The sequence below is a fragment of the Chelonoidis abingdonii genome, chromosome 10, assembly GCF_003597395.2.
Source record: "Chelonoidis abingdonii isolate Lonesome George chromosome 10, CheloAbing_2.0, whole genome shotgun sequence".
In the NCBI taxonomy this organism is placed as follows: domain Eukaryota; kingdom Metazoa; phylum Chordata; order Testudines; family Testudinidae; genus Chelonoidis; species Chelonoidis abingdonii.
Window position 1 is genome coordinate 4,204,564 of NC_133778.1, and position 12,703 is coordinate 4,217,266.

A 12,703-nucleotide genomic window follows, 5' to 3' on the forward strand; every position below is an offset into this window, starting at 1 on the left:
TCTGGCACGGACCTTGTTAATCCGGGCGACATCCGAGCCGGCATGACTCTCCTAGTTTGTGTCACTCTCATATTTGAGGTAGGCAGGTGAAGCGTTAGGGGGTCTTTTTTTTATATTATATATAAAAATAATTTCCACACATACAGAGAGCATGAAAAGGTGGGAGTTGATTTTAAAGAAACCTTGGAATTGCTTTAGCTTGTGCTGCCTGACTTTGCTCTCCAAAGAAGGTATATCAGCAGTGCTTCAGCCACTCTCCCACCTGGCACCCTGCATACCTCTCCACCCTGGACTGAGGGAGGAAGGTGTAGGAGCCGCCTATGATGACTTTGCATTTGCTGAGCCAATCCCTTACAGGCGAATTATAGGTGGTTTCCATTCTCTATGCACCACCTGAACAAAGTGAATAGATGAGAACAGGGAAAACAAGGGAATCTTCCCCAAAGTATTGATTGCAGCCCCTTGACCTCTTAGAAATGGTACATAGCACCGGCCCTCAGGTTGAAAAAGTTGGGGCAGGAGATTGAGCAGGCCCTTCTTTCAGTAAAACTAAAGTCCCCTTAACTACAGTTAGGTACAAGTGATGTTTAACTCCATATTTTCAACTGGTGTTTTTCATGTTGAGAATCCTGTGTTTCATGGGGATATTAATAACCTTGTGTTGAAATTAACTTACTTTGTATGTACAATGACTATTAAAATCTTTACAATTTAGCCTTTGCCAGAGGGTAATTTTGCCCTGGATTCTCTATGCTTAATGAAGAGATACTGCAAATAATGTGGTGATATGAATTACTTCTGAAGTTATTACCGCTGTACTAGACATGAGTGTGAACTAGAACCCCAGATCTGTTCCTCCTCAGACTTTGGGAATGTTCTGATCCAAAGGTTCATTTTGCGTCCTTAAATGAAGCAGTATTACTTGTTCTACTGTGTTTTGAGTGCCATTGTGAGTCAAATATACCTTGTGTAGTATTGTATGTTTGGACTGAAGGAATGAATGGCTGACACTAGCTATAAATACTTCTTTAGTCAGTTAACTCAAATAGTTAAAACTACAACCAAAACAAATCACATCATGTTAGGGTTCCCTCCCCACTCTGAACTCTGAGGTACAGATGTGGGAACCCACATGAAAGACCCCCTAAGCTTATATTCCATCAGCTTAGGTTAAAAACTTCCCCAACACATAGATCCTTTCCTTGTCATTGGATAGTATTGCTGTCACCACCAAGTGATTTAGACAAAGATTCAGGAAAAGGACCACTTGGAGTTCCTGTTTCCCCAAAATATTCCCCCAGGCCCTCTTTCCCCCTTTCCTGGGGAGACTTGAAAATAATATACCAACCAGTAGGTTAACAAAATGAGCACAGACCAGACCCTTGGGGTTTTAGGACAGTAAAAACCAATCTGTTTCTTAAAAGAAAAACTTTATTATAAAGAAAAAAGTAAAAGAAGCACCTCTGTAAAATCAGGATGGAAGGTGATTTTATAGGGTAATAAAAAGATTTAAAATACAGAGTATTCCCCTCTAGGCTCAACTTCAAAGTTACAAAAACAGGAATAAACCTCCCTCTTAGCATAGGGAAAATTCACAAGCTAAAACAAAAGATGCTCTAATGCATTTCTTTGCTATTACTTACAATTTCTGTAATCTTAGATGTATCATTTCAGTAGAAGCTGGGTTACCTGCTTGGTGTGTGTGTGTGTCTATCCAGAGGGAACAAAAACAAAAAGAGCACAAACAAAACCTCTCTCTCCCCACCCCCAGATTTAAAAGTATCTTCTTTCCTTATTGGTCCCTTTGGTCAGGTGCCAACTAGGTTATTTGAGCTTCTTAACCCCTTACAGGTAAAGGAGGGATTTTATGCTACCCTTACCTGTATGTTTATGACACATCACAAGGGAGGTTAGATGTACATAATGTTCAATAGAACGCTACCATACATAAAAATAGAGTGGAATCCTCTTTTTTAAAAAATATGAAGCAGTGTAACCTGCATTTTGATTGTCAGAGTCATGACTTCATCCAGATCCCTGAAATGGAACTTCCTAACTCTTACATGGACAGTAGCAAAAGTTTCTTTGTGCAGGAACCAGGTGCATTTTAGACATTTTAATATCATCAAACTTTTAGGATTGCCAGCCCTCCAGGATTGTCCTGGAGTCTCCAGGAATTAAGATTAATCTTTAATTAAAGATTGTCATGTGATGAAACCTTCAGGAATATGTCCAACCAAAATTAGCAACTTTACACTTCATTGAGCTTATAATTGCCTTGAACAGGCACCTCCAAGGTAGTAAAATGTTCATCTGTAGCTGAGTGGCAGTCAAAAATGCGTAAAGTGCATTTCCACTTATTGAAAATATGAAGAAAGTGGAAAGGAAAAAATTACCCGTGTGATGCTTTACAGTTTAATTCCCATTAAAGACTACGAAGAAAAAATGTATCAGCGCCAGTTGGGGACTAGCTTTTGTAAAGTAATTTTTTATTTATATAGCACAGTGATAACAGTGCAATCTTACATTTAGGGGAATTCAGTTTTAGTTAGATGCCGTGTAAAAGACTGGAAAGGTGAAATGACATATCACCTGTTATAGACAAACATAGAAGTCAAAGGCAGATGCAAGCTTTCATTTTTAATAGAAGAAAACAACTTCTCTTACGTGAGAGAACAGTAATTGGCATATAAACCTCAAACTTGCGGAACCATGAAAAGAACCTTCAGAACCCTGTTTCATTTTTACAAGTCTGAGGTCTCCAACACTGGGAAGTTGCATCCAAAAACAAAGAGAAACCTGACCCCCAACTATCGGGAAGTTACTACAACACTTTTGTGCCTAATTTCAGTCATTTAAAGTGTGCTTTTGGGTACAGTGTCTTTCATAGCTGATGTGGATTCTGAAAGGTCACTGTTGCCTTTATTTAAGGAGTGTGTCAAATAAAGGGCAGTTAGGACCCTGGACTCCCCTGTGGAACCATCTCCATAGTTTCTAAAGGAGTATTATGAATCCATCTGGATTGTGGCATGGGGGATTTAGTTGAGGATTATGTCTGTCAGTGTTTGGGGGAGGGAAACGGTTTTCTGAAGGAATAAAGCAGTTGTAATTGTGCATTGGCACAGGCCTGACCCTTGTCCCCCTGTATTGTTGGGACTCAGTCTGAAATGACATAATTTTATAAAGCAAGCTGTTGAACTAAAAAAGTAAGCATGCATCACTGCTTTCTTTAGGTTTATTCATTTTAAAAAAATATACTAAATACAGTATCATAATAGTTGGCCATATTATACCTTTTACTTTCTATTTCCTGCTGTATTTTCCATGTACTAATATCAAATGCTATTCCTTCATTATTTAATTTTATTTAAACATAAGAACCTGATTTTGGTTTGAACTGATCCATGCTGTTGAGCACCTGTGACACCACAGGATAGACTGAATTTGCAGATACTTCTCAGTACAAAATGACTAGGCCTAGCTGTAGGTCCCCAAGATGGTACTTGGATACGAAGATAGAAGTTTGATATTTGCCAGAGTAAGAGCAGTTTAACTAGAAATAGTCCTCAACCAAATTATGCCTTATAATTGTGTTTTTAATCAGAATTTCCTAGACAAAACTGTTCCTAAAGCATTGGTAGGCATACCTTGATTAGCCTAATGGGCTTAGTTTTTTATTTAGTTCAGGATAGACTGAAATGCCATAGAAGTTCCAGCCAATCTAACTGTGATAATGAATTTTGAAAATATAAGTCATGGCTTGTAAAATACTAAAATTCAACTGAGAGGTGTTTAGATCAAATGCCTTATTAAAGTGGCTGTCTTCATAGTGTTTCAGTTTTTTTTTAAACTCATGATGAAAGATCTTTTAGTTATTAGTGCTAGTTATTGAGAGTTGCAAGTTCCACTTGCATGTTTAGTATAAGTTCAATGTTTCGGTCCTTTTCCTTTTGAGTATTACAATTACCAATATAGATGTAAATTGTATTTCAGCATGGGCATAACTGGAATGGGAGAACCAAGTGATTAATTGAAATGAATTATGTTTATTAAAAATTGTTTATCTTATGAAACCACTCTATCAGTGAACTTGGTTTCCTGTCTCTCAACGCCCTAACCAGCCAACTTATACTGTAATGTTGGGAGGAAATGTCCCCAGGGTGAGACCACTTCCTTAGTTAACATGAAATGACACCATGTGTTTGAATTAGGTTGGTAGTAAGATTAAGTACTTACAAATATTTAGTGTTTTCTCATGGTTTTGTTTTCTTGCCTTTCCTTCTGTATTTTTCCTATGTTCCAGTTTTTCATAAATTCCAATTTAGTTTTGTCTGCATCTGGACTTCCTTACAGATTTTTTGTCTTGAGTTTCCTTTTTATTTTAGTTCCTTTCCTCTCCAATGTTTGTGTATTTTCAGTAGTTTTACATCTTAATTCATTGTTCAATCATCTCTTCCCGCTGCTGTGGTAAATTACTTCCTGTTTGGCTGCTCTTATTTTCCCTTCTGCTCCCTGAAAAAACAAAACTTGGCCTCTTCCCTCTCCCTCTCTTACTCCATGACTCCCAGGTTATCCTTCCATCCATCTTCTTCCAAGGTTCCCCTCTGGATTACTCAAGATTGCACTCTCAAAATCTCTCCCCACAACCTGCTTTAGCTTTATTTCCTTGTAAGGGTCTCTCCTGCTGTCACCTGCATCAGTAGTGCTTCTCCTTGCTAGGATTATAAATAACTGGAAGAATTTCTGTGCCATGCCACTGCTCGGGAAAGGGAGAGAAAGCTGCACAAATTTGAGTGTTCAAGCAGAAACAATCAAATGCTAACTGCTGCCTTTCCGTGCCCATGCTGCGGCTGAGCTCAGATACAGCAGAAGAATCCACAAATAGCAGTTGACATAAAGGAATCCAGGAGCCCCACACTAAAAACACTGGAATCCATAATTGCATGGAAAATCCATTCAGACAGAAATTTATTATTTATCATTTATTTTATAGTGCCCACAAGTGTACTAGGTGTTTGATCTTTGCTCAACTTAGAGTTTATTGTTATGGCTATAAATCTGACTGAGCACCACCATTAAAATATAAATTCCAAGGGAGGTATAATTCAGTACAAAAGCTTCTTGTGATAGCCCTACTGGACAGAGCAAATGTTGACGTAGACGATATTTTGTTGGGCTAACCTGCTTTATTGAAAACCACGTTGAAGAGCTACTACTCTACTACTACTGAGGCTGCTGGTAGCTGCCATTCGATATATTTTGGCAGAAAGAGAAGGGAGAAACACAATGAAGAGATGGAGAAGCTTGTAGGGAAACACAGTACTAGAATGTTAGTGAATATGTTAAGTCTCAGCTGCCCTTGCCTTTGAATGGCTGTGCATTTGCAAAAGATCATGTTTAACTCCTTTCTCTGCCTTTTTCCTCTCTAACAGGGTGTGCTGCTAAAGCGAAGTGGCAAGTCATTGAATAAAGAGTGGAAGAAGAAATACGTTACGTTGTGTGACAACGGTGTACTGACCTATCATCCCAGTTTACATGTAAGTATACCACACTCTTTGCAGTCAGCACTTGTCAGACCACAGATCAAATACTGTTAGCAGGCTCGTCTGGACAGGGTTTGACAAAAATATCCTGTCTCTGGTGGAAAAAAATCTTGAAGTATGAACCTGAGGGCACACTGGAGCTAAAATTCCATAGTGTGATCACATGTACAACCTAGATAACCTTCCTTTATGCAGTTTACTAGTTGTTCAGTAGACATAAGAGTTTATTTCATATTGGGCTTCTTCTAGACTTGCAGGAATGGCTGTAAATATCAGGATTTTAAGAGATGACACTTCTTGATTTGTGAAAGGTGACATGCATGCAGTAAATAAGAATGTATTTTTTAAGCTTTCTACAGCTTGTGTGTTTCCTGGGTAGCAGTGATGGTGGCATTTTTAAAAATAAAAAAAACATTTTATCACCTTTTTAGATTTTAAATTACTGTGGAATTTTCACATACACCATTAAAATACCTTATGTGGAAGACACTATTGCACCAATCTTGCATCAAGAAGGGGTGAAAGCATGAGGCACCTCGCCTCCTTTTAGGCCCCCCTAACACAATCCACAGTCACAATTGCCTGGGGGAGCTTGGTCGCTGCACAGTGCTAGTACTTCTCTGAGCACTAACTACCTGAAAAGAGTGGAGAAGAGTTTGCTCCATCGGTCAGAGCTGATTGGGTAGGGATGGGAGAACGTGCTGCTGCATCTCTTTGGAAGGTGGTTGAGCCAGAACTGCTTCTGCAGTGTGGGATCCCAATACACTCAGACTCTTCCACATGCTGTCCAGCACAGGCCATGGCTTAAAGCCATAGTCTAGCCCTATGTTTCTGAATTCGCCAAGTCCCACAGAGATGGGGGAGGGGAGTGTATTTTTTGTGTTGTAGAATCACATTTCTCACTATGGTCAAAGGTCTGTTCAATGTATTGTCACATAAACCCAGCATTCCAGCAGCCTCATCTGTCTTTAAACTGAACATTTAAATCATGAGCTCTCAAGCATTAAAGAATGTAAATCTATTCTCTGAAGAGATGCAGCATAGTGGAAATGCTTTGACATGCATAGATCTGCACATGATCCTAGTTTTCGGGGGCTAAAACTGTTGGGGCCACCTGCTGGGCTGCTTCCAGTGCTGCAATAATCAAGTCTTTCTTGAGCCCTTCTGCTGAACGCAGTCTCCTGGGAGTACAATCCACTGAGCATTAGTGCTTGCTCTGGCTTGGTACAGAACTTCTCAGCCTTACTTTCTACCCTCTTGAGAATGTCTCACTGTCATCTCTGATGTCACTTCCTTGACTCTTTAGAGCTATTGATTTCATAAATTGCATGACAGTTAGCTGCAAGGCACTGACCCGCAACAGAATTCATATCCCAGAATCTTTGTCCACTCCAGCAGGGCTTCGTCCCCTGTTCTTCTGATCCTTTTAGAACGGCCCAACTGCATCTGCTTCTCTGGCGCTTCCATTAAATTGCATGAGGCTAGCGAGAGAGCCTCAAAGCATTTGACCTTGAAGCAAGAGTTGAGCCTCCCTGCTGCAAGTCAAGACTACCAGCATTGCACTTTTGCAAGCAATGCTGATACAGGGCAATCAATTCTGGTTTTTGCTGAAGGTATATCTCTGTGTACGACCACTTGCTCACCTTCCTCCCCGTACATCTAAGAGTTTTATAACTTCTCATTACTTTTCTCTGGCAATTTAAGTTTTAAAGTAATATCTCCACTACCACATTGAAAGGAACCAGCCATTCAAGCACCAGGAGCAGAGAGTTTTCTCAGCAGGGGTGTCACAAGATTTCTCACTTGATCAACTGGCTTACAATTTTAAAGCTATAGGAATTTCCACCAAGTTAGTCTGTGGGTGCACAAAGCCAATAGTAATCCACTGAAATGTTCTGTTACAGAACAGGGTGAAGATTGATACTTTTAACACACTCTCCTTGCTGTGGCTTGGTGTACAGTCAAGTGAATTTAGCAAATTTAAAACGCCAGTCTCTTTAAGGTTGGGAAGCAGCTACTGCACATTCACATTATAACATTACTATGGAGTGAACGATAACCCATGTTATGTCATTTTGAATGTTGTTTCCATTGGCATCAGTCTTGAAGAAGCCGTTGGAAATCATTGCAAAAGTAATGAGAGTGGCCTTGGAAGATTTTTGGTTTTGTTCGTTTAAGTGTTATCATTGTAAAGTGTGGAGCACTCTTACTCTCTCTATCAACCAAGTGGCAGCCAATCACCATGAATAGGGTTTTTTTGCATCCTCCAGACTGTAGGTGCTTTCTGCTACTCAGTCTGCAGCAGAGTTCCACACAGAGTCAGTGGTCTGCAGAGGAAAAGGGAGAGCAAGGCCAGTTGTAGATTTTGGTAATCCCGTCTTTATCCTTCATCGTGGACAAATGATGCTGCTCTCCCCTTGGTGGGTTGGAAATGGAAACAGCTTCTGCATCTCTGCCTAGTCATATATGTAAACCACAGCTTGAGGCAGAATCAGATATTCAACACTCAGTTACATGCATAAACCTGTTTGTACAGAATTTCTACATAAGCAGTCTTCTGTGTAGACTCCCTCCTTGTTGTGAATATGAAACTGGAGTGAAATACTTGGTTCATCAAGTGTTACACGCTGCATGATGTGCAGGAAAGCTGTTTGTGTCAGACGGACACACTTAATATGTCTGTTGCTTGGGGGCAACACATATTGCTCAGAAATGTGCCCATTGTAGCAAGCTCAAAGCCAGGGCTCACAGAGAGAGACCTGAGCCTGAAATCCTTTTTGATGGAGAAGTCTCTACGACCAACCTCTGACCCAGGGCAGGAAACCCCTCCCGGCACAGATCACCAGACATTTCTCTAGCAAGGTCTCCTAAGACTCATTCTTCCAAAAAAGCTGCAAGGAAATGGGCATCCTCTTCGTCTTGTAGAGAGCAGATCTAGAGGAAGTGGTCTCCTCTGTGCTGACCACACTGCAGCTCAGCACTTACGAGGCTCCAGGAATCTCCGGCACCGCCCGTGCAGTAGCCTCTGCTGAATCCCAGCTCTCCAGTGCGGAGTCAAGGGGAAGCAAGCCTACCTCCTCCACCACGGCACCATCGACGACACTGAAGCAGTCAGAACCGTCAGTCACTCTGCCAATTATACCACCTCCCATGATGACAACAGCTCTGAAAAAGACCACGGCGGTGGCACTAACTGCTACATCAGTGAAGCAATTGGCACCCACCTTATCAACACTGAAGACCCAGGCACCATGCCTATTTCTGCACCAGAAAGACCACCTGGTCTCACCGACACCAGAGTCCCCTCTTCTGGGCACCGACTGCTCCCCAGTGCATGCAGTAAAGGAACTACCTCTATCGTTGGTAGCCCTCTTCCCATTTCAAGTAAGGAGGATGATAAGGAAGAAGGAGTGTTCTTGTCTCACCATTCCTCTGTAGTCAGAACGTCTGTGACACCTGGACCCCTATGAGCAAGGTTCACATAGGGACAGAAGGCACCACTATGGTGTGGACACCCATGGATGGCTCCACCCATGCCACTCCCCACTCACTGGCCTTACTGTAACCCGTGGGGACCTTAGAGAAGACACTACAGCAGAACCCTCAGCCCACATCAGGAGGGCATTAAATCTCCGCCTCCACTATCGGAAACTAGAACAACTGAACCAAGAGAGGAAACCACAGAGGAACAGGAGGAGAGTATGGCACCAGATACTTCACTTAACATTATAACATCTCATGCTCTACAGATGAGGCAATAATGCCCCCCCCCCCACAATCACCGATGATTTCAGCGATTTCCAGGATTTGTTCAAAAGGGTGGCTGAGGAATTGAAAATACCTCTTGAAGAGGTGCCGGAAGCCCAACGCAAATTACTTGACATCTTGCAAACATCCTCCTTACCTAAGATAGTGCTTCCAATAAATGGGGCACTGATGGAACCTGCCAAAACAGTCTAGCAAATTCCAGCCACTATACCACCAAACTGTAAGAGGGCTAACAAAAAGTACCCTGTCCCTCAAAGGAAACATTTCTTATTCACCAATCCAGCACCAAACTCACTTGTTGTGGAGGCGGCCACCCAGAGGGGGAAGCACTACATTATAGTCAACACCCAGCAATAAGAATGGCTAGAGATTGGACCTATTTGGCCGCAGTCTATTCCTCCTCCACGCTCCAGTTCAGAGTGGCAAACTATGCAGCACTACTTGCCAAATATAACCACCGAAGCTATGGTAAATTCATGGACTTTCTTCCATGAATTTAGCAATTAGGAATATTGCTAATAGAGAGAGAATTTTAAAGCACTGGTTTCTGAGGGGCAAATGATAGCGAGGATGGCCCTACAGTTGTCCCTACACATAGCAGACACTGCAGCAAGATCTAGTGCTCCCCCGGTGGTCATGTGATGGCTTCATGGTTGAACTCTTTGGGGTTCCCCCAGAAAATGCAGGCTACTGTTGAAGACCTCCCATTCACAGTCAAACCAGCGAGGTGTTACACACCATGAAAGATTCGCAGGCAACACTCCGCATGTTAGGCATTTACACACCAGAAACAAAATAGTTATCAATTATACCAAAGAAACGGCTATTCACCCTACCCACAACAACATCAGCACCAATAAGAGCAACAAAAACAGAGACCACAAAGACTCAGACCCTTACCACCTGTGGCGACTCAAACACCTTCATCCGAACAGCAAATTTGAAGACTTTGTCAATGGTCTGAAGGACCTCTCTCACATTACAGTGCCAACAACCCAATCTATTTGGAGATCATCTCCTCCCTTTCTACCTGTAGTGGTCTTCCATCACCATGGACAAATGGACCATAGAAATCATCCATACAGGCTATTCTATAACCTTCATTTCTATACACCTACCCACACCCTATCCCCATCCCTCTTCAGGTACCCACTCACGACCACCTACTATGACAAGAGGTAGATCACCTTCTACAACTAGGTGCAGTGGAAGCAGTTCCCACTCAACAGAGGGAAGGGTTTCTGTTCCCACTACTTCTTAAAACAGAAGAAAAACGGGATGGAGACCTATATTGGATCTCAGAAAACTCAATAAATTCATGAAAAAATGACGATTCAGGATGGTCCTGTTAACAATGATAATACCGGCATTGGAACCGGGGGACTGGTTTTCAGCTCTTGACATACAAGATGCTTATTTTCATACTATAGTACCCCCTGATCATAGGCAGTTCCTAAGATTTACCTGAGGCACAGACCACTATCAATACAAAGTCTTACCTTATGGCCTATCTAGCACCTCTGGCACCTCAAGTCTTTCCCAAAATTCTCACGGTAGTAGCAGCACACTTAAGAAAACAAGAGATAATAGTATTCCCTTACTTGGACGACTGTCTTCGCAAGTCGCCCACTTGAATAGTCACCATCCAGACTACCCAACAGACAATAGACTTTTTCCAGAGTCTAGGTCTATAAATAAACCAGAAAAAGTCAACCCTAGAATTTGTCATGGCTTACCTCGATTCAGTGGAAGCAAAAGTGTCCCTACCAATAAACAGATTCGACCCAGTGACCAAGCTTATATCTGTAGTAATGAGCAGCCCACATATATGAGCCTGCACATGTCTCCTGACTTTTGGGTGACATGCAGCATGCACATTCATGGTAAAACATGCACATTTACATATGCAGTGCCTTCAAGAATAGCTCGGAACCGTCTACAGACCAAACAAACGTGACCTAAACAAATGACTAATAATGGCACCCAAAGTCAAGGAATCCCTAAGATGGTGGATGCAACCCAACGTCGTGTGCTCGGGGATTCCATTCACACAGGAACCACTATCACAGATGCTCACAACAGATGCCTCCCTATAAGGTGGGGAGCACACATGCAACATCTCACAATTCAAGGACAGTGGTCCCCCAACGAAACGCATCTACGCATAAATCTGTTAAAACTGCACACAGTTCACAATGCTTGCCTCCATTTCCCACTGCTGCTAAGGAACCAGAACATATGGGTATGACCAACAATACTGTTAGCATGTTCTATATAAATAGGCAGAGAGGGGCCCAATCACACTCACTATGCACAGAAGCCATGAAACTCTGGAATTGGTATGTCCAACACAGTATCATCATCTCTGCCTCCTACCTGCCTGGATGCCAGAACACCGCTGTGGACAAACTTAACAGTCAATTTCCCCATGATCACGAATAGGAGATGAACAAGGTGATACTAGAGAACATATTCCAGCAATTGGGTCACCAAGCTATAGACCTCTTCACGATAACTCGAAACCGCAAATGCCTGCAATTCTGCTCAAGAGCAAGTCTGGGAATCTGATGGATGGGGGAATCATTCCTAATCAAATGGGACACATCTCTCCTGTATGCATTCCCACCCATACCACTGTTATTGAAAATGATACACAAAATAAGGACCAACCAAAGCAAGACAGCCCCCACATGGCCAAGACAGCCGTGGTATCCATACATAACGCAGATGGCAGCATGTGCTCCAGTCACCCTTCTGCTTTAGATGGACCTGCTAACACAACACAAGGGTCAGGTTCACCACCCAAACCTAGAGATGCTCCATCTGAAAGCATGGCTCCTCTATGGTTCACTCGTGATGAATTAGCCTGCTTGGAACAGGTCAGATAAGTGCTGCTACATAGTAGAAAGTCTATTACTAGTAAGACTTATCTACAGAAATGGAAGAGATTCTCTAAATGGTGCAGTGCCTAACAAATCACCGCTGTGTAAGCACCCCTTCCACTGACACTAAATTACATTCTCAAATTAAAAACCTCTGGCATATCCATAAGTTCAAGCAATGTACACCTTGCTGCTATCACTGTCTTTCATCAAAAAATTGATGAGGCAATGCTGTTCATTCATCCAGTTACCAAACGATTCCTTTAGAGCCCACAAATAATCTACCCAAAAGTACGCCCGCCTACACCACCATGGGACCTTAATTTGGATCTAAAAGGTCTCACTAGAACCCCATTCAAACCCTTGGTGACTTGCTCCTTAATTTTCCTATCAATGAAAATCGCATTTTTAATGGCAATCACATTGGCTCGTGGCCAATGTGGGAGAGAAATAGGGGCTCTCATGGCAGACCCACCACATGCTATCTTTTTTAAAGACTTAGTTGCATTA

At 42.1% G+C, this 12,703-nt stretch overlaps 1 protein-coding gene across 8 annotated transcripts in view; it reads left to right on the forward strand.

The window, feature by feature from the left end:
* AGAP1 (ArfGAP with GTPase domain, ankyrin repeat and PH domain 1) overlaps positions 1-12,703 on the forward strand; it is a 651,846-nt gene that overhangs the window by 424,076 nt on the left and 215,067 nt on the right. For all 8 annotated transcript variants that reach the window (XM_075069872.1, XM_075069873.1, XM_075069875.1 and 5 more), the window contains one exon: positions 5,433-5,537. In XM_075069872.1, the coding sequence (XP_074925973.1) occupies positions 5,433-5,537 (105 nt within the window). The remainder of the gene's footprint in view (positions 1-5,432; positions 5,538-12,703) is intronic.